The following is a 19,391-nucleotide window of genomic DNA, read 5'->3' on the forward strand; positions in this document are numbered from 1 at the left end:
GTGCAGATGATGGATGACTAAGACACAAAGACCAAAAAAGCATTCTCACATTTATTTGGGTCAATTAGAATGTCATTAGAAATAAAAATCTCAACCCACTATGACTGGACCGGAGTTCTGATGGAGATGAGGCTGGAAATCGCCCTCCACAACACAAACTGTTTTAACTCCCTCACTGATATGAAGCCACAGAAGCTCTTATCTGTCAAAATCACTGTGGTGAGGGTAAAGCCTAAAGTTACGCAAAACACATCTGGCAGACATCAGATAGACAATGCAGTGGTATAAGGTGTTGCATAACCTTCCTCTCGCATGAACACGTACAATGCAGTCTACTATTAACAGGGTAGAGAATTTCTTGTTTGTCAGTCAGTCAGTGCATGAACCAGTAGAGACAACAGCAGATGTAGGATTACTGTTTTACTGATAAGCATCATGGTCAAACACAAAAAACAGAGATGTAAGGGGCCTGTACTGGACTCAGGCACAGATGGTCTAGAGCACCCTTGAGTGCTCCACTGAAATCATCATCATTGTGGTTTATTTTACTTGGTTATGTATACAAATCCCTGGGTATTAAAATAAAGCTCTTTACGTTTCATGATTTCAAATCAAATCATAGTGTAGTGAACACAACGTACTGATAAAATTAACAGTAATACTCCTGGAGGCTGATGCGGACTGATTATCAAAAAAAGTTTGTCATCTTAAACAAGTGCATACGAAGAATTAGGAGTCCAACTTTGTGGGCCAGCTCAATTATATTATTATAATTTTAGACTATGCTCATAGCTTCCCATTCAAAAAAATCTCTTCTGCTCTATGGCGTACGTCTTCCCTGCAGGCAACTTCCGGAAGAACAGACTGTTGCCTCTGCTCATGTTGCCCTGAGATACACAAGAAGAGAAATAGCAATCAGAATAACATTTTCTGACAGTTTCTTCAAATGTTAACCATTGCTAAAGAATTGTCTTGGTAACAGAAACCAAAAAACAAACAAACAAACAGATCTATATAACCAGAATAAAACACTTTCCGGTTGTTTTATGAAGTCACATAGGTAAACCCATTATTACACTAGTGTGCTGCCTTAATACTATTAGCCCTTTAATTCAATTAGCCTATTCAGATTCCATTTAACGTTGAAGCTCATCAGTGGAAGACTGGAGACATGCAATAGTCATTAACAAAAAAAAAGTTCTCACCTCTCGGCTCAGGTGACTCCAGCAGTGAAGCCAGTTGGGATAAATGGCAGCATAAGGTGGCAGACCTCCAGCCAGCCTGGGTCAGAACAAGAGAAATGTTACTTACTATTTACTATTTGTTACAGGTCATTTTCAGGGAGTGAACAGAACTTGATCATTTTAAACAGCAAGGAAACAAGTTTAAGATGACAAGCTTATTATGAAGTTAAGAGACTAGCTTTCTGACTACTTACTATTCATGTACAGTAAAATCTTATGTAATGCCATTCACAAATGCTTCCACTAGAGTCACACAACATTCCTTACCCACAGTTATTTACTGCCATTAGGTTGGACACCAATACAAATGGATACGTCAGCATACTTGCAAAAAACTGAGTAAAAATCAGAAAAGAAAGAAGTAACGTGTTAGAATGAGAGTAATATCACAACCTAGACCAACAAAACAACCCTCTACAGACACACTGGCAATAGGGTTGCTACTGGCTGATTTTTTTATTGAACTTGCCAGACACACACACATATAAAGCAAAACTTCTCTATCCAATTTAGTAATTCAGCTGCTGTTTTCCATCAACCAAAAGCTATCTTGAGCTTTTTTATTTCAGTATTGTTTTTAATTAAGATATCTTATTTTTTTGTTGCAATTATACAATAATTACAGTTATTTTATTATTATTATTATTATTAATAAAAATCTCATCAGCTACATTAAGAGCCAGGGGGTGAAAACTTCTGAACAGAATGAAGATGTGTACATTTTACTTATTTTGCCTAAATATCATATTTAGTACTGCCCTTCAGAGGATACAGAAAATAGGTACATGTTTCCCAGAAGACAATACAAGACATTTAAAACATTTACCCTGTTCTTCAAATTCAAAAAGTTTACACTTCTAACTTTTAATGCATTGTTTCTTTCTGAAGCATCAGTGAGCATTTGAACCTTCCGTAATAGTTGCATATGAGTCCCTCAGTTGTCCTCTGTGTGAAAAGATGGATCTCAAAATTTTAGTCATTGCTGAAAAGGGTTTAAATACACAAAAATGTTGAAAACCCAAAGAAATTGTGGGACCTGAAGGATTTAGGTTAACTGTTCAGGACAAACAAGGGACTCATAAACAACTATCACTAAACAAAACAAAACAAAACAAAACAAGTGGATCATTCAGGTAACAACACAGTATTAAGAATCAAGGGGATGTAAACTGTTGAACCGGGTCATTTTTATAAATTCAACTAATTTTCTCTTATGGACCGTATGCAAACATATTTTATCCAATTTCAGTTCCAATTCAATATATATCATAACGAGAAGAATAACAGTAACATTGTAAACAGTAAAATTGTTTGCACTACAAACCAGTGTGTTTATAATTAAGATAACACATTAAAATAATATGGTAAGACAAACTAATTTGCAATATCAAGCAGTAAAATAATCTGCTTTGTACAGCTAAAAATAGCTGGATGCCGATGAGACTGGAAGCCAGACCCATAAAATTTACAAATGCCATACCCACTCTTATGGGAAAAATAAGGTGGATAAAGCATTTTTATTATAGGACATTCAAAATTAGAACTGAAATGTTTCAATCATGTTTTAATGAAAATGTATAAATGCATATTTGTTATTTTAAACAGAAATCACAGGCTGGTGGTGGGTGCTTGAGACATTATTCATCATTTAATATTTCTGTAAAAAATGACTTACCCCAGTCACAGCCTGAGAGCAGTTTTTGATCTCTCCTGTATGACTCGTCTGAGACAGGCACAACAGGATAATCAGGTCAGCACGTAACATGCAATTATATACATCTCAAACACATTGATTTTGTACAAATCTAAGGTCAAGATGTTTTGTTGGTTTATTAGTTTGTGTGCGCTAACTTACCGAGTCATCTATAGCGTATGTGTTTATGAAGTGAGCAAGCATGTTGCAGATCCACAGGGAAAGAACATCACCCAGTAGACGAGGAATGAGGCCACTATGGGTCGACAAACACATAAACGCTGAAGTTAAAGACACAAAGAGTTGTAAAATGGCCTGACAGCATTTATGAAAATGTTTCATGTCAGGTCCATGCAATAATAAAAAGAGTACAACTTTTCAAATTACACCATGAGGCAACCCATAGACTACCTGATTTTTGAAAATATGTCATTTTGCACTTACGCAAAAAAACCCAGGATTCCCTCTTCTCTGTAGATGGTAACTATAGAGTCAAAGACACCACTGGAAAGAATGACCAAAAAAACAAATTAATAAACGTCTAAGACTGTAAAATAAAACTATGCCTGAGAAAATAGACAAACAAACAAAAAAAAATGAACCTGTATTTGGCTTCTCTACCAATAAACTGGACCATGCATCTGAGAGTGATCACTGGAATGTGAAAAAAGACAACAGGTCATATTCACACAATAAGAGAGAAGTGAGATTGAAATCACAAAATTGGTTATTTAGTGTATTAATGCTATTTACCATGGAAAGGGTGTGTAACAATTGTAGCACATGAGCGTGCAATCATCTCTTTAGTGGTCTGAGAGGACAATAAAAACAGGGGAAGTAAAAACATCAAAAATACACACAAAACATTATTTCATAAAACAATAACTGGTGCAAACATGAAAGTAAGCTTGCAAAATTTTTTTACTTCAGACTTGTGACTAGGTGAACAGACCCTGACTGACATACAAGAATGTATGAAAGCTTTATGTGTCTCACCTCATTTACTACATGTTGCAGAGAACCATCCTCTGCTTTCTGACTGCTTCCCAGCACCTGAGACGGTGAACAGATGAGATATGTGCTATTATATCATCTTTCACACAAATGTGTAACTAACCACAGCAATGCCAGCCAAAGTATAAAAAAAAATAAAAATAAAAATAAAAATAGGAAATATAAATAGATTCAAGCACTATAATAATACCTATAAAACATTTAAATGTTCCTACCTCAATTTTTTCCTCCTGGCATTTCTGTGGGTTATAACAAAAGGTTAGAGAGAGTATAAATAACCTCTGCTTAACTGTGCCCAGCCAGATAAACACAAAAGTCACACTGCAACAGTCTGAACAGTCTGCAATATACAGCGAGCAACACCCTACACGATGCACTTACAGAAAGCCCTATCTAAAAGCCTTGGAAAACATTACAGGGAAACATGCACTTTACTGACAGTGCAAATGGTTACAGAGCAAAAAAAAACTGCACCAAATCATCATACACCAAACTAAGGATTACACACTACTCACTCAGAAACATGCACATTTCTTATTTCTTTTATCTTATAAATGTCTATACCTGCAAGACTTTACTGTGCACAATGGTGCCAATGGTCCCAGCACAAAGCCTTGGGGTGAGACCCTTAAACAGGCCCGATTTCCCATCGATCTTGATGATGTGTTTGGCTAAAAGAGACAAATTTAAGTGTTAGAACTGCATGCATTTTCCAGAATTCTTAAAATCAAATTCAGTAACAAATGAAGATTTAAATTAATGGCTACGGACACAAAAAGAAGCAACCTTAATAATCTTACCATATGCAAAAAGCCCTGGAAGCTGGTACACTTGTCGACCAAACAGATTTCTGCCTAGAGTAGGAGGAAGAGGTTCATGTCCGACCTATATTTGCAAAGATACAAATAAGTCACAGGCGTGAAAGTAACAAATTGATACAAAATACATTTTATTGTGCCAGAAAATAATAAAACAGGCACATGGGTCCCTCTTGTACTACTGTTATATTAATATCTGTTCTATACAATATCTGATATGCCGTAAGACGTGTTATTACCACAACACTGAATGACAGCTGTGAAAATGCTGTTCGCATTGTTTTCAGAGGGCTATTAATACATTAACATAGCACGACTTTTTAATATATTCCCCAAAAAAATACTATAAAAATGATTCCTGACAGACCTAGCAGGCTGACCTTTAGAGCATTAACTCACACACCAGATAGACAGCGGTCAACAGCCCTGCTAGTACAGCTAACTACCCCCATAATGATGAGCATCGACACCTTTGTCCCTGTAAACAAATGTACTGCACATAACGATGCTTATGTCTCCGAATCATGCATTGCTAAGTGTAATTGCCAGGTTACTGTTAATATATGAACTGGCTAACGTTTATCAACACGCTATCGAAACTACTCGACAGCGGTGCGTGTGCAGGCGTGAACTTGCTGCTGCTGTCATTTTTGCATGTATTGTGTAAATCCTACCTGAACTAAAACCTTGATGTACATAAGAGGGTGGGAAAGGACTGTTAATCCAGACCCAAGGAGGACTTGGCCACATGTGTCCGCCATTACCAAGACGATCCAAAACGTCCCCCTCCTTGACAGAGAAAGTCCGTTGGTAATACGCGTAAAACAGGGTTGCCAGATCTCGCTAAAAACTCCCTATTAAAATTACTCTTACAAACTAAGCCTAAAATAAGCGAGTTTCCTCACGATAAAAGGTGATCTCAGTTTTGGGCTGCCGAACGTTTGCTAGATTTTGTTGGTCTGATTATATAATTCGAGCATTTTATAAACAAATCAAAAATTTTCGCAAACAACCTACAACGGGCCTAGTTAACCTTACACAACCACGTTAATCACACACACACGCACACCTATGGGTAAAGAAAATTGAAACAGAAAGCAGCTCAAACCGCAGGTAGTGATGACTGAAAAATGTGATTATTGGGCGGCCATACTCTCTTGTACCTTGACCTAACATGGGCCATGTACGCCCTATTAAGTGGCTATATTCTACAAACAATAATAAAAACAATACTTAAAAAAAATCCAAGTACGATTGCCTATATTTATTAGCCACTTGATTAAAAAACAGGAACAATGTTGCTTATAAAAAGCGGACATGGCAACATTGACTCACGTGATAAGGTAACTTGTTTAATAGGTCACCTGATTGGGAGCGTTTTCCTCATTCTCCGGCAGGTGGCGCACTCTTACATCAAATTAGCAGCTGTATGCAGAAGTATTGGAGTTGGCTGTGACTGATGTCTTAATGGATTTCCTACTGGTTGAAGTAAAATTAAAGTATTTTTATGAACAAAATTTTATATCTCATTAAAAGGCCAGTGCTGTTTGTCATGTAATTGAGAGTTATTTGACATTTATTTGACATTTGGACGTGCAGAGAGTTCCTCGAGGGCAGGGGCTCAAATGTAAAAAAGAGGATTCGTTAAAAAAAGATGTATTCGGAGTAATTCCAATTTAATAAGTACTATAGTAACTTTATATAAATATGCATAATTATAAAAAATAAAGTCCTTCGCGTGCTCTTGAACCTGAACTGCTTACACTTCACATTATAGGCCTGTTGGTGGCACTTGGGCTTCTTTTAACCAATTATAGCTTCATCAAACACTAAATGGTATATCAATATGTAGTACGTAAATAAGAGATTAAACACTATTTCAGTTTTAGCCATTTCACGTTTGTTGAAAAAAGAAGAAAGAAAGAAACACCCAAAAACAAACAGTGGCTAATCTGATTTATGACTTAAGTTTGTCAAAATTTGAGCTTGTTTAAGACGACGACATCTCAGACTGACAGATAGGCCCAGTAACTTTTATAGGGGGGCCCTGTAGTAACTCATAGCCCCGGGGCCCAGTGAGGTTTTAATGTTGGCCCTGCCTATAAGTAAAAATAAACCAGGGTTGCCAATTTTTAAGTTCAGCTTGGAGTGAGATTTTTTTTTGTTTTGGATTGAGGGGCATTTGTATAACCATAGTTCTACTACAAATACCATGGTTAAACTATGGTTAGTGTAGCAAGACTGTGGTTAATTTGTGACTACCATGGTTTAAATATAGTAACCATGTTTTTTTTTTGGTGTTATTTGTAGTAAAACCATGTTCAATTTTCGTAAGGGTTGCCTCTCCATCACTCTCCAGATTAAAATATGCTGTAAACGTAAAAATCAATGCATAATATGCTGTAATGTTTACCAAAATTGCTGCAAATACCTGTATAGTGAAGCTGTCGTCTCTATCCTACTTAAACACATTTAAATGTACTGTCAACGCTTGGTTTGTTTGTAGAGCTCCGTGAATCACGTGACCGCGTGGCGGCGACGCCGGCGAGATCAAAGCTTGTCGCAGCTCTGTTTTTTTTAATGGCTCTGGCGTTAACAGAAGCGCTACATTTTACGATTTACGCCACATTAAGTGCCCCAAAACCGTATTTATCGTTTGAATTTAGTATTAAAACTTACAACATTTGAAAGCTGAAAAACTGTTTAAAATCGCAAGCAGGGTCGCCAATTTGCGTGAGATTTACATGGGAAGAGTGAGACAGAGCCTGAAAGCGTGTCTCACACCAAATGCGTGAGAATTGGCAACCCTATAATAAACAGGTATTTTCCGAGTTTTGAGACATTAGTTAGTCATTAGTTAATAATTGTTGAGAGAGGGGCACTTTTAGTTAATTTGTGAAAAAGGGCATGGGCTTGAGCCTGGTCCATGTAAAGCTTCCCTGAGGTCCAGTCTGCGTAAAGAGGCAACACTGTATAAATGCTTACTGAATTATGACCCACCACACCCTAGAAATATCTGATGCTATTCAGTTATGGCAGAGTATGTTTTTTATAGTTTATTATTTAAATGTTATATTTTTGTTAATTAATTTATGTTTCTGTTCACACTTTTATGTTTAAAACATTAAATTCTTTTAAGTTATGAAAAAAAGACACCAAATGAAGGATTTTTCCAAGGTCTTTGTGGAGTCCTTATAAAGTTGAATACTGTGTGTATATTTAGGTGCAGTATGAGACTGAATGGGTTAATGCTTATGAGTAATAAGTCTGCTCCTCAAGCTGTTTCATCAACTGTGTATCTGTATATCTCTGAATCATTAAGTGGTTTCATAAATCGTCTGAGATTGTCTGTAAATTGTAATTTGACAGGCGGTGGAATGAAATTTTAATGGAGAGCACTTAAGAGACTACACAAGGAGGTGGATTCATTCTGAACATTTACGCCGGTGTGAGGTGAGTGTCTTTTCTTTTGATCTTTTATTGAACAGGGTTGAAATCTACAGACATGTCTGTAACAGACATGAATCAGAGAATATTTCAGTTTCCATTTCAGAATGCAGAAGTGATTTTTCAGAATCTAAATGACAGAAATTCAGAAAACTTTATGCACATATAGGTGTTTGTTACTTATCAATAGCATGGAGATCCTCAACAATAGTTTTTTACATTATACGATGTAATACATTGGGATTGTTTTTTTTCACTAAAAGGGACCATTTCATGATGTTGCTTGTGATTGTACTTTAGCTGGAAAACTATTGAGATTATTAATGCAATTTCAGCTTGTAAGTTATCAGTGACCTCATAAGGCAATAAATTTAAAGTGTGTGTGTCTGTATGTGTACATATATAGAGAGAGAGAGACAGAGACTTTTGATGAATGATTTATTTTATTTTTGCATTTATTTGTTTTCTGCATGCATCTTATTTAAAACATATTGTGCACAGTTTAAAAATGAGAAATTTCGTTAACCCCACACATATCGGTGTTTCCAGACAAGCTCTCATGATGTTCTTGTTGGTGGCGGTCTGTCTTCTGCTGAGCCCTCTTCAAGCTCAGAGTCGCTCTATTGAGGTAAGAGCAGACATGTCAGTAATATGTGAAATGGAAAATAGTATCAGTGGCAAACTTCCACTGTGAACTTTTTCGTTTATTCAGGAATTTCTAACCAACATACTGTTCACATTTTAGCATAAACAGAATGTCTTGGAAAAGAGTAATGAGGAGACTGGTAAGAAATTATTTTCAGTAATATGACTAATGGCCATGTTCAGTTTAATTAAAATCTTTTACTGTTTTATTAACACTGGTTCTCAGAAAACAGCGCTGAGCAAGAGGATATATCAGTGTCAGCTATAATTGAAAGGGCCAACCAACATGCAGGTAAGATTTGATTATTATTATTATTATTATAAAATGGACTTGATGAGGAATGTGACATCTTTTTATAGCGGTTCAGGGCAGCCGCTCCTATACAAGCTAATAATGATGTTCCTAGAATTAACGTTTTGAGTGAATTAATGTGCTTTAAACCATATAGGACGGAGAATGAACGAGCCCTCGATTGAATTTGGAGACATCGCTGTAGCAACAGGCTTGGAAATCACAGATCCATGCGCAGCTTATGGGTGCAAATGGCAGAAAAGCAAAAATGGAAAAGTCGTTGTGCCCTTTGTCATCTCTGGTGAATACTGTGAGTGACAGCTCTTACCGAACTCAAAACCCTGTACTACATCATAAATCTTCAAGCTATTTTTAATATTTGTAACTCTCCAACAGCCTCCAAGGAAAAGAATGTCATTTTCCAAGGCTTGAGATCCTTTGAGAAATCGACCTGCATTCGCTTCAGGCCTCACACAAAAGAGAGGGACTATATCAACATACAGCCTAATATAGGGTAAAAATCAGATTTTCATTTTCATGTATAACACTTGGCTTAATTCTCTATAATACATTCGCTGTAAAGCAGAGCTTTGTTTTAATCATGATCATACAAAAGTATAGCTTACCCAAAAATTAACATTTTGTCATCATTTACTCATCCTCAAACCTGTTCTAAACCTGTATGAATGACGTTTTCTGTTAAAAACAAAAGAAGATATTTTGAAGAATGTTGGTAACCATAGACTGGCTGGTACTCATTTACTTCCATAGTTTTTTTTTCCATATTGTAGAAGTCAATGGATACTGGCAACTGTTTGGTTACCAACATTCTTCAGTACTAACGTGCTTTACACTGTAGTTGATTTTATGTCAGTACTGTAAATATTAGGCTTGTAATGAGGCATCAGCACGACACAAAATTACACTTTCCTCCAGGAAAATTGAACCTGTTTGAATCCTTCCATTATGTGTGATCCATAGGTGCTACTCTTTTGTGGGTCGTCGCACTGGAGGTCAGACTGTGTCTCTGGACCGTGCTGGATGCATCTCCCTGAATATAGTGCAACATGAGCTACTTCATGCACTGGGCTTTCACCACGAACAGAACCGCAGTGACCGTGACAATCATGTCCAAATCCTTACAACAAACATCATTCCTGGTACATTTGATTAGCACACATTTCTTAAGCAGGTTGTGCTTTACATAGTAGTTGCAAACCTTCTCAATGAAGGTGGAGAAGAGCTGTTAAAGATGATTGGATTAGACCATTTATGATTTTTAATATGACTGAGTACTGTTTTGATATATTTTTATTCACTGTAATAGGGCTGGAGCACAACTTTGATAAAATCAAGACCAACAACCTGGAAACTGCCTATGACTACAGCTCTGTGATGCACTATGGAAGGCAAGTCTTCTTGTAGTTTAGAAAAATATATCTGTCTTCTCTGAATACCCCAGAAACATCTGGAAAAAGGGTTGTTGCAATTGTGCCTCTGGAATGTGTTTGATTATTTGAGTGTTTGTGTGGTTTCAGGTTTGCCTTCTCCAAGAACAAACAGCCAACAATCATCCCTTTTCCTGATAGTAAAATTCCTGTTGGGCAAGCTGAGAAAATGAGTTCAAATGACATTCTGCGTATTAACAGACTTTACTGCAGTACTTTTTAAATCCTTCCTGCTCTTATTAATTCATTTAAAAGAACATTTTGAAATCTTTGTCCTTGCATTTTAAAGGATATGCTGATAAGCAAATGCATTTATACTTTTTACTGTTTCCTTTTTTTTGTTCCAGAAAAAAAGTGTATGTTACCAAACTTGGTATGTTACAAAACTGCATAATTTTAGAGTTGGGTCTGTTTTTTGGGGTCTGTATTGTCAAGTGAGGGTCGTAACTTTTCAAGTAGTTTGGCATGTATGAGTAAAACATGTTTAAAACATAGCTGAATTAAGGAAATACATAACATTTCTCTTCCTCTGTCTCATGGTTTGTGTGCAAGTGACCACCCTTCTGTATGCAAGGTTGCTAACCCCTAACAGAGCCATACACAGTAGTTTCTTCTATACTGAAAGGTTGTGCAAGGTCCTCTTCTTTTGAAATGAGGGTCTGTTAAATGGTGAAATTTAATGGAGCAAATGTTTCAGAGTAAGTTTTGCCATATAAACCATATATGTGCGTAAGTGGCAAAACACAGAAACTGATTTAGATCTCTTATGTTGCAAATGATTATTTCAAATTTTAATTTTGAATTTTGATAGTGGCTGCTAAAGTCTGTGCTGGTGTGAAGAATAGGAGAGTATAGTAGATGTATTTATTAACATTAGTTTATTCATCAGCTATCAAATAACTATACTAAGTATACAACTGTTGATTTAGTTCACAGTAGCACAAAATGTGTTAACATACTCTGGTTGAGAGTTAGTTTGGCACACTTATAAAACTTAATTTTTTTAAGGAACATCTGAAGAAGGTTTACAGGTTGTGCAAGGTGTCTTTTGAAATATTTCAACATGCTCTTTAGGAAGAAAAGGTTAATCACATGGCTCAAGATCTGGCTAACAGTTAGCTAGACATGAATGCTTCCTCTTTGTAAACCAGGTTTGTGGTCTGCTGTAGGAAGGAATTGCATTGTGAAAATGCTATTGGTGTTGTTTTCCCTCAGCACACAACAAGAAGATATGAAATAATAATCTACAAACATACCCTACCCATAGAAGTAATTAATGTAATATGTAAATTGAGCTGAGATAAAAATCAGAGTGTTTTACTGTGCATAGGTATTTCACTCTTATTTCATTCCATTACATCACTGCATAATTTCTCACAGATAAATAATATATGCATATTTTATTTTGCTTCTACATTTTAAAATAGAATAGGAAAAATTATATGTATTACATTACTAATAATATATTTGAGTAATTTTGTAATAGGCTGTAATGTTCTTTAATATATTAATGTGATGAATATGAAATTACAATAATTTTTGCACATTTTGATGTTTTACTGTCAAGTCAAGTCACCTTTATTTATATAGTGCTTTTTACAACAGATTGTATGATTGCAGCTTTACAGTATTAAACAGGAAAATAGTGTGTCGATAAGAAAATAGTTAGTCAGTTCATCATTAATTCAGTAATGTGATCATCCTCATCTGTCAAAGAAAGTAATAATTAATATACTTTAAACTGCATTATAGGTTTGGTAATGTTATAGAGGACAATAATGACATGAAATTTGGCCACAATGTTTAGGCCTATTACTTGATATGGCATGCATTAGGTATACATTTCAAAACTTTTCTAGATTCTAATGGATCAATTACAAAATACAACACCTCTATAACTGATGACTGTTCATGTCTTAATATTAATATCAATAGGTCATGCATAAGTAAGAACCAAACACTACATCCATAGTAAAATTAGTAAAATTACTGATACAATAACCATAATAACTGTAATGTTCTCAATACAAATAGCAATATACAGCATCATTATATATCATTATAAACATTTAACAAACAAACAAACAAAAAAAAACAGGCTACATAAATGAAAAAGAATTTATCATCGGATGGCTCTTGCATTTGGTGGGTTGGAAGCATTGCTTATAGCACACATGTACGGAAGAAACGTGATTTTAAGGAAGACAGATGTGGGTATATAGAAAATGATCAAATATTGAGAAATGAAATTATAGTTTTTCAGTTTCAACCAAAAAAGTGACTAAAAGTGAATTTTAAATAGCTTTTTGAAGTAGAACATCTGCATGCCAACAAGTAACAATAATAGCTAACAGGTGCAAATTGGGAGAAGTTACAAAAATCAGGTGACTGAAATAAAGGCTATCAACATCAGTGGCCAGTTGCATAAACCGCTTAGACTAGTCTTAAAAAGTTAGCTTTTTTTTTCTTCACAACTGGTCATAACTTTCAGTCTGAGTCAGTCTTTCAGTCATAAAAAGGTAGACATGTCTAATGTGAATCCAAAATGTAAGACAGATTATCTCTTGGCTAACTGCTAGTTGGTCAAATTAGTACTAAGACACAGTCTTAACATAGTGTTTATGCAACTGGCCCCAGGATAAAAGGCAAGGCCACCCAGACATATGACTGAAATCCATCTATACATTATCATGTTTTTACTCACAAAAGCAATTACCGTTCAGCACTCTCCACCATTGTCAACATTACATTTATCCGTGCAGAAACTATTTTCCAAAGCAACTTACAAGGTATACATTGGAATCGATTGTTTACTGTTTTAGGAAGCTATAAAAAATAATTCTATAATTAACATATAGAAATAAAAATAATAATAATAATAATAAATAATAAATAAAAATATAGTCTAATGCATCGTCAAGAGGGCTATTGTAAAGTTTTGGAGCTGTATAGAAAAAGGCTCTACCTCCTCTTGCGGATTACCAGATATCCATCCACCCAAGGTTGTCCCTCCCTAAAATAATGATTTAATACAACAGAACTAAAAATAATGCATTAAAAACTGAAATACTCATTTCATTACTCTGAACTACTCTGCTTTTATATGATGTGGTAATTGACATTGGATTCATGAAAGTTGGGTTACGGCACAGAAAAAGGAAGTTAAGGCTCTCAGAAGAGTATATAACTCCCAGCTCTGTTTGATCCAGAACAATTTCTCAGAAAGCTCTCATCATGTACCTGTTGGTGGTGGTCATCTCTCTTCTGCTGAGCTCTGTTCCTGCTCAGAGTCGTCCTGTTGAGGTGAGAACAAGAAAATAATATCTGAAATGGAAAATGATAGCAGCAGCTTTTCATTTTTTGTTTTTTTTGTTTCTAATATACATGCATTTAAAATCCTTAAACAGGACTTAACTGAAAAGATGTCTGGGAAGGCTGGTAAGATGCACAAAAAGAAAAAGGATACTAACTTTTAATTTTGTAGTGTTTTATTATTAATTTACTGATTCGTGTGTCAGGTAACATCACTGAAAAAGACAGTATTTCAGTGTCAACTATAATCGAGACCAACAAACATTCAGGTAAGAGTATAAAAAAAATGTGATTTGATACTGTAGGCACATCTTTTGTGTAGCAGGTGACGGCAAATTTCTTGACTCTCTTCATCCTTTAAAAAATTACATTATTAGAGTCAACAGACTCTGAATTATTTTGTGCTATACCGCACAGGACAGGAAGTTGACGGGGCCTTGATCACGTTTGGAGACATCGCCGTACCAAAAGGCTTCCAGAATGCAGATCGGTGCACATCTCGTGGATGCAAATGGGAGAGAAGCAGAAATGGATTAGTCTATGTGCCCTACGTAATCGCCAACCAGTACTGTAAGTGACAACGATCAATACTTTTGATATTACCTCATCGGTGTCACATGTTCTGTTTAATAGTTTACTCCTGCCACAGCTCCAGATGAAAGACAAGTGATTAAACGAGGCTTACGGTCCTTCGCGGACGTTTCCTGCATTCGATTTGTACCACATGAAGGGCAGAGGGACTTTCTCCACATACAGTCTAATTCTGGGTAAATCTTTGGATTTAGGGCTCCTTTCTATCCCATTTCTGTGTATGTAGTAAATGTGTTTCCCAAAACATAAATATACAACCTGACTGCTGATGTGCTATGCATACTCCACAGTTGCTACTCATATTTGGGGCGCCAAGGTGGAGGACAAGTTGTTTCTCTCCAGCGGCATGGTTGTGTTTATTACCGTATTGTTCAGCACGAACTCCTTCATGCTCTCGGGTTCCATCATGAACAGAACCGCAGCGACCGTGACAAACACATCAGAATCCTTTTTGAGAACGTCATACCTGGTATTTTTCTTTAGAAAAAACCCAAGATGATAAAATAGAACAAAGGATAAGAAAATAAAAAGAGCATGGCATGTTACATTTAGTCACAATAATTGCAGTTTAAATTTCACTGTGTATTTGCCTGGTTTACATTTATGTTCTTTAATACTATTCTGTGCACAGCACAGGAGCACAATTTCAGGAGAAGAGACACCAATAATCTGGCAACGCCCTATGACTACAACTCTGTAATGCACTATTCTAGGTAAGTGTTCTTGTAGTTCAGTCCAAATTTTATTTTAGTTTTTTTTGGGGATATGCTGAAAACATTAGCGTTTACTGTTGCTTCTCTATGTGTGTGGTTTTAGGTACGCTTTCTCTAGGAACAATGAGCCAACCATGATTCCCATTCCTGATAGGAACGTTGTGATTGGTAATGCTCAAAGTATGAGCCCCAATGACATCCTACGGATCAACAGACTCTACTGCAGTATGTTAATTAAATTAATACAATGTTTCTGATTCTCTGCTGAAATCACCACCATAGACCACACTGAATTTACTTACACTTCCAGGGTGTTTATGCAGGTTAACAGATGGGCCCTATGGGCCCTATACCCATGCTATTTACTTGCAATACTTACCTAGTCTACCAAATTGTTTTTTTTTTCTTCTTGCTCGATCAAGGTCTTTCTTTTCATGCTCAGTGTTTTTCTTTTTTTTCTCAGGTTAAAGTGCTGCCATGCTGTGTGATGGATGTGTTTGATAACAGTGTTCATCTTGTTTTTCTATCTACTGATACAGTATTCGTTATTAAAAGCCTGTCTATGAAAATTGGATAACTGAATGGGAAGTTTGTTAAAACTTCAACCTCAAAGTCACATTTCAAAAGGAACTCTATGGCACCAACCAACAAAGTAAAGATTTGAAACTATATACCATAGCTTATCTTTATGTTTATTAAAATGTTTAATTCAGTTCAACTTGAAAAATCTATTAGAAATAACCAAATCAAGCACATTCAAACCTTGTTTATTTACATAGTCAGGCTTGTTTTTCCATATGAAGGTGAATAAAGTTGAATCAATATTTTTAAGAAAAGATTTTGGAACATAATGCTTTCGCAGGATAGACTAAACAAGTTTTGGACAAAATAATGTTACCTCTGAGTGAACAACATATAATATATTTCTTTTCAACAGGGGTTGGAAATTATACTCTTTCTGACCATTTTTTTTATTTTAAAGTTACTTCCATCTGTAATAGAGAACATTAGTGGTTACTTCCTCACTAACTGGAATAGCTTGAAATTTAGATAAAGGAATGCCATTGTTTTAAGTGAAAACATTTTTACATTTAGAGATATGCCTAGACCTTCAGAAAATATATTGAGACAGTATAATAACTGTATCATCAGCAAGCTGACCTGATTTAATTTCTCTATCATTAATTTTGTTGTCTAGAAAAGAGTCAAAAGCCATTGTTTACATGACCAGGAGAAATAGAAAGTGACCCTCTGGAGATGCTAAATCTATGAGTAGCTCCTCATAGAAGTTTAGCTGAACTAAACTTATAAAGTATTGACCAAAACCAAACAGGTCTCAATAGCCTAAAAAAAAATAAAAAAATAAAAATAATAAAAATATATTTTTTTACTGTATTGAATGCTTTGTATAGGCTATATCTATAAATAGAAACTCTAATCTAAGATTAGTCAAATGTTATTACTAATATGTCATTCTTGCATAAAGTCAGAGTATCATCTATCTAAGCACACCTTTATTCTTTATGCAAAAATGTGAGCCAACAATGTTGCATCATTATTAATTAAGTTTATAGGCCTCCAGTTATCAAGAAGCAAGCAATCTTTATTGGGTTTAAGTAATTAACTAACATAATTAAGCCTTGACACATAGTTGAGGGAAGCCTACATTTTTCTATAGCCTCCTTAAGAACCAATAAATTGAATTCAGAAAAGGATTTTCACAAATTCAAAACATCCATACAAGCTGTGCAAATTTAACAAGTGATATAGACACGAACATAAGTTATTACTAAAATAATTAAATAAATAAAAGCCTAAAGGTAGGCCTAGCCTTTCAACCTTCCCAACCTTTATTGTGGAAACGAACTGCTGTTTCCAAAACACGGTCGCATCTTCGTCGTTTGAACCACAAAACAATAAGTAAATCTGAATTTAAGAGATTGATATATATTGAAGTTGAAAAGAAGTGGCAAAAAATATGGGAAAATGAAAGTAAAGAGAAGGATTTATTTAAGATCCAGGAGTGTGTTGGCAAAAGGAGAGTACATTACGGAAACAGAAGAAAGGAGGTTATCTTTTCTAGACTGAGAATAGGACATATAGCATTAAATAATAGTTTGTACAGAATCGGAAAACATGAAACTGGTAAATGTGATAAGTGTGGAATACCAGAAACGGTTGAGCATGTGCTTTTAATGTGTGTCACGTAGGAGAGGGAGAGATATCAGATGTTCCAAGAACTGGAACTGTTGGGATATAGTAGTATATCTTTAAAGACACTTTTAGGAGATGGATCAATGCAGGTTAGAATATATGAAATATTGTTTACATTTTTAAAGAAGACAAGATTAATGGAAAGAATTTGAAAATCTGAATGCTGAGTTTATCTAAGTAAAAAGTGTTTTTTTTTTAAACTTATAGCCGTAATCCATAACCGTGTGCGTTCCACACTCCAGACCAGTAGGTGGCGGACATGCACCTTTAACGTTGGTTTGCCAATCCGCCAAAAAACCAGAGAGAAGAAGAAGAAGATATAGATTGTACTGCATGTTAGCTTGCTTATTGTGCCCAAGAGCATAATTTATTGAGCCCATATGTCTTACTAACAAGGAACTATGTTTCTAACCACAGGTCCAGAGTTGTGGTTCCAACCACGTACGTTTGTGACACTGTTTGCAAATGGTCGTTTGAACTATAGTTTTGGGAAACACCGAATCGTTGAACTATGTTGGTAACGACGGAACTTGCCACCATAATTGGCTATCGATGCTTTTGGGAAACACACCCCAGAGTGTTTTTTTTCGGTTTTGCATTTAAATAATTTCCGTGCGTTTTATTTCTCTCCAAACTGGCTCTGTTTGTGTGTGTCTGTGAGTCTACGCGCAGAGATGAGGAAACGCGTCCCCACTTAAAAGGTGCAACACATGCCAAACATCTTTCCCTGTAATGGCTTGTAATGGAAAGCGTTTCTAAAACTGTTGTCCAACAAAAGAGAACATTATAACATGCCAAACAATCACTCGAATGTTAGAAATAACTTACTTGGACCAGAAATGTTCTATACTGTAACAAAGGCTGTCGGATTGGCAATGGATTATAAATATAATTAATTATTATGAAAATACCCAGGTGGTTTTAAGAACGCAGACAAACTATACATTGTCGCAGTTGAGTGTTTATTGTCTTTATATTTTATCATCCAAAGGCAAATCGATTCCATCTTCATTTATCCACTTACAGCGATAGCTGGATGCTTTTGTCCACATTAGAGTTTTTGCAAGTATTGCTTCTGTTACGCAAATGTGGATTTTCTGCACGAGGGCGCCCTCCAAAAATCAAATCTCCAAAAAATGCTCTGATGTGCCAAGCCAGAAGCAAACAGAAAATCGTGCTAAAGAAAAAAAACGCATCTATTGAACCCCGTGGGCTAAATGTATTGTTGCACCCAACAGTAACCGCCCTAGTACCACACACTTTAATGAAGTGTATGGTTGCTTCTCTCTCCTCACTGAAGCAGAAGGGAGTCTGCATCATGAACTATTTGAATGACTGGCAAGTATTAGCCTGGTCAGAGCAAAAGCTCTGATCTTCAGTCACCTGGGGTGCCTTGGGCTCAATCAATTCAGCCAAAGTTCCCTGTCTCCTAGCCAGGTTTGCTGGAAGCAGTTCTCGACTCAGCCTAGAAGTCTTACTGAGAATTCAGCAGCTAGCTGTGTCATTCAAAGTAGGGGCTTTTCTTCCCCTCAAGGTTTTTCAGAGGAAGCTGTGCATGACTGTAGGTAGGCTCCTCCATTCAGACATGACTGTGGTGGCCTTTATAAATCAACATGGCAGACTCAGTTAGAGGTCCCATTACAGAATGGTGAGGTCCTGCCTCTTGTGGGTAAAGTGCAAATTGCGCACCTTGAGGGCAGTGCACGTGCCGGGCAAATTGAACGAAATTGAGTGCACATGTTGTGCCAGGGCAGTGTGTCTAAACCTAACCCTTAACTTAAAATACAAGATACTTCTCTTTTCAATATTAATAAGGCTTTATTGGATAAATCCAAGACATATAAACTAATCTAACACATACACACGTTTTTACACAGGTTGCAGAAAGAGAGAAAGTGAGGAAAGAATGAGTTAAGAAGAGTGAAAATATGAATCCCAGGTTTATATATGCAATTGCTTA

At 35.9% G+C, this 19,391-nt stretch overlaps 3 protein-coding genes across 3 annotated transcripts; 2 read left to right on the plus strand and 1 right to left on the minus strand.

Annotated features, from left to right (window-relative positions):
* Positions 1-407: 407 nt before the first annotated feature.
* mtch2 (mitochondrial carrier homolog 2) lies at positions 408-5,608 on the minus strand. Its single transcript, XM_051115882.1, has 13 exons — positions 5,444-5,608; positions 4,752-4,836; positions 4,516-4,622; positions 4,167-4,190; positions 3,934-3,990; positions 3,691-3,748; positions 3,540-3,591; positions 3,382-3,441; positions 3,100-3,193; positions 2,920-2,967; positions 1,512-1,579; positions 1,206-1,281; positions 408-887 (listed from the first exon to the last, which is right to left on the minus strand). Exons 1-13 carry the CDS (start codon positions 5,528-5,530, stop codon positions 801-803), a joined length of 903 nt encoding a protein of 300 aa, XP_050971839.1. The 5' UTR covers positions 5,531-5,608; the 3' UTR covers positions 408-800.
* Positions 5,609-8,089: 2,481 nt separating this feature from the next.
* Positions 8,090-11,232, plus strand: c6ast1 (six-cysteine containing astacin protease 1). Its single transcript, XM_051115308.1, has 9 exons — positions 8,090-8,222; positions 8,766-8,844; positions 8,962-9,001; positions 9,088-9,153; positions 9,311-9,463; positions 9,550-9,667; positions 10,135-10,313; positions 10,481-10,562; positions 10,692-11,232. Exons 2-9 carry the CDS (start codon positions 8,776-8,778, stop codon positions 10,822-10,824), a joined length of 840 nt encoding a protein of 279 aa, XP_050971265.1. The 5' UTR covers positions 8,090-8,222; positions 8,766-8,775; the 3' UTR covers positions 10,825-11,232.
* A 2,552-nt stretch (positions 11,233-13,784) lies between these two features.
* Positions 13,785-16,560, plus strand: npsn (nephrosin). The gene is made up of 9 exons (XM_051114586.1): positions 13,785-13,904; positions 14,009-14,039; positions 14,120-14,182; positions 14,331-14,483; positions 14,563-14,680; positions 14,795-14,973; positions 15,136-15,217; positions 15,321-15,442; positions 15,681-16,560. Exons 1-9 carry the CDS (start codon positions 13,836-13,838, stop codon positions 15,683-15,685), a joined length of 822 nt encoding a protein of 273 aa, XP_050970543.1. The 5' UTR covers positions 13,785-13,835; the 3' UTR covers positions 15,686-16,560.
* The last annotated feature ends 2,831 nt before the right edge of the window (positions 16,561-19,391 follow it).

This window comes from Labeo rohita, chromosome 7, assembly GCF_022985175.1.
Source record: "Labeo rohita strain BAU-BD-2019 chromosome 7, IGBB_LRoh.1.0, whole genome shotgun sequence".
NCBI lineage: Eukaryota > Metazoa > Chordata > Actinopteri > Cypriniformes > Cyprinidae > Labeo > Labeo rohita.

Bases quoted from the DNA above. Each gene is read 5' to 3' on its own strand.
- mtch2 (XM_051115882.1), bottom strand. From the start codon at position 5,530: ATGGCGGACACATGTGGCCAAGTCCTCCTTGGGTCTGGATTAACAGTC. The intron at 3,749-3,933 runs GTGAGACACATA...TTGTCCTCTCAG, and splicing joins TGCAACATGTAGTAAATGAG to ACCACTAAAGAGATGATTGC. The intron at 888-1,205 runs GTGAGAACTTTT...TGTGTATCTCAG, and splicing joins GGAGTCACCTGAGCCGAGAG to GGCAACATGAGCAGAGGCAA.
- c6ast1 (XM_051115308.1), top strand. From the start codon at position 8,776: ATGATGTTCTTGTTGGTGGCGGTCTGTCTTCTGCTGAGCCCTCTTCAA. The intron at 9,154-9,310 runs GTAAGATTTGAT...TAAACCATATAG, and splicing joins AAGGGCCAACCAACATGCAG to GACGGAGAATGAACGAGCCC. The intron at 10,314-10,480 runs GTACATTTGATT...TCACTGTAATAG, and splicing joins TACAACAAACATCATTCCTG to GGCTGGAGCACAACTTTGAT.
- npsn (XM_051114586.1), top strand. From the start codon at position 13,836: ATGTACCTGTTGGTGGTGGTCATCTCTCTTCTGCTGAGCTCTGTTCCT. The intron at 14,183-14,330 runs GTAAGAGTATAA...TATACCGCACAG, and splicing joins CGAGACCAACAAACATTCAG to GACAGGAAGTTGACGGGGCC. The intron at 14,681-14,794 runs GTAAATCTTTGG...CATACTCCACAG, and splicing joins CACATACAGTCTAATTCTGG to TTGCTACTCATATTTGGGGC.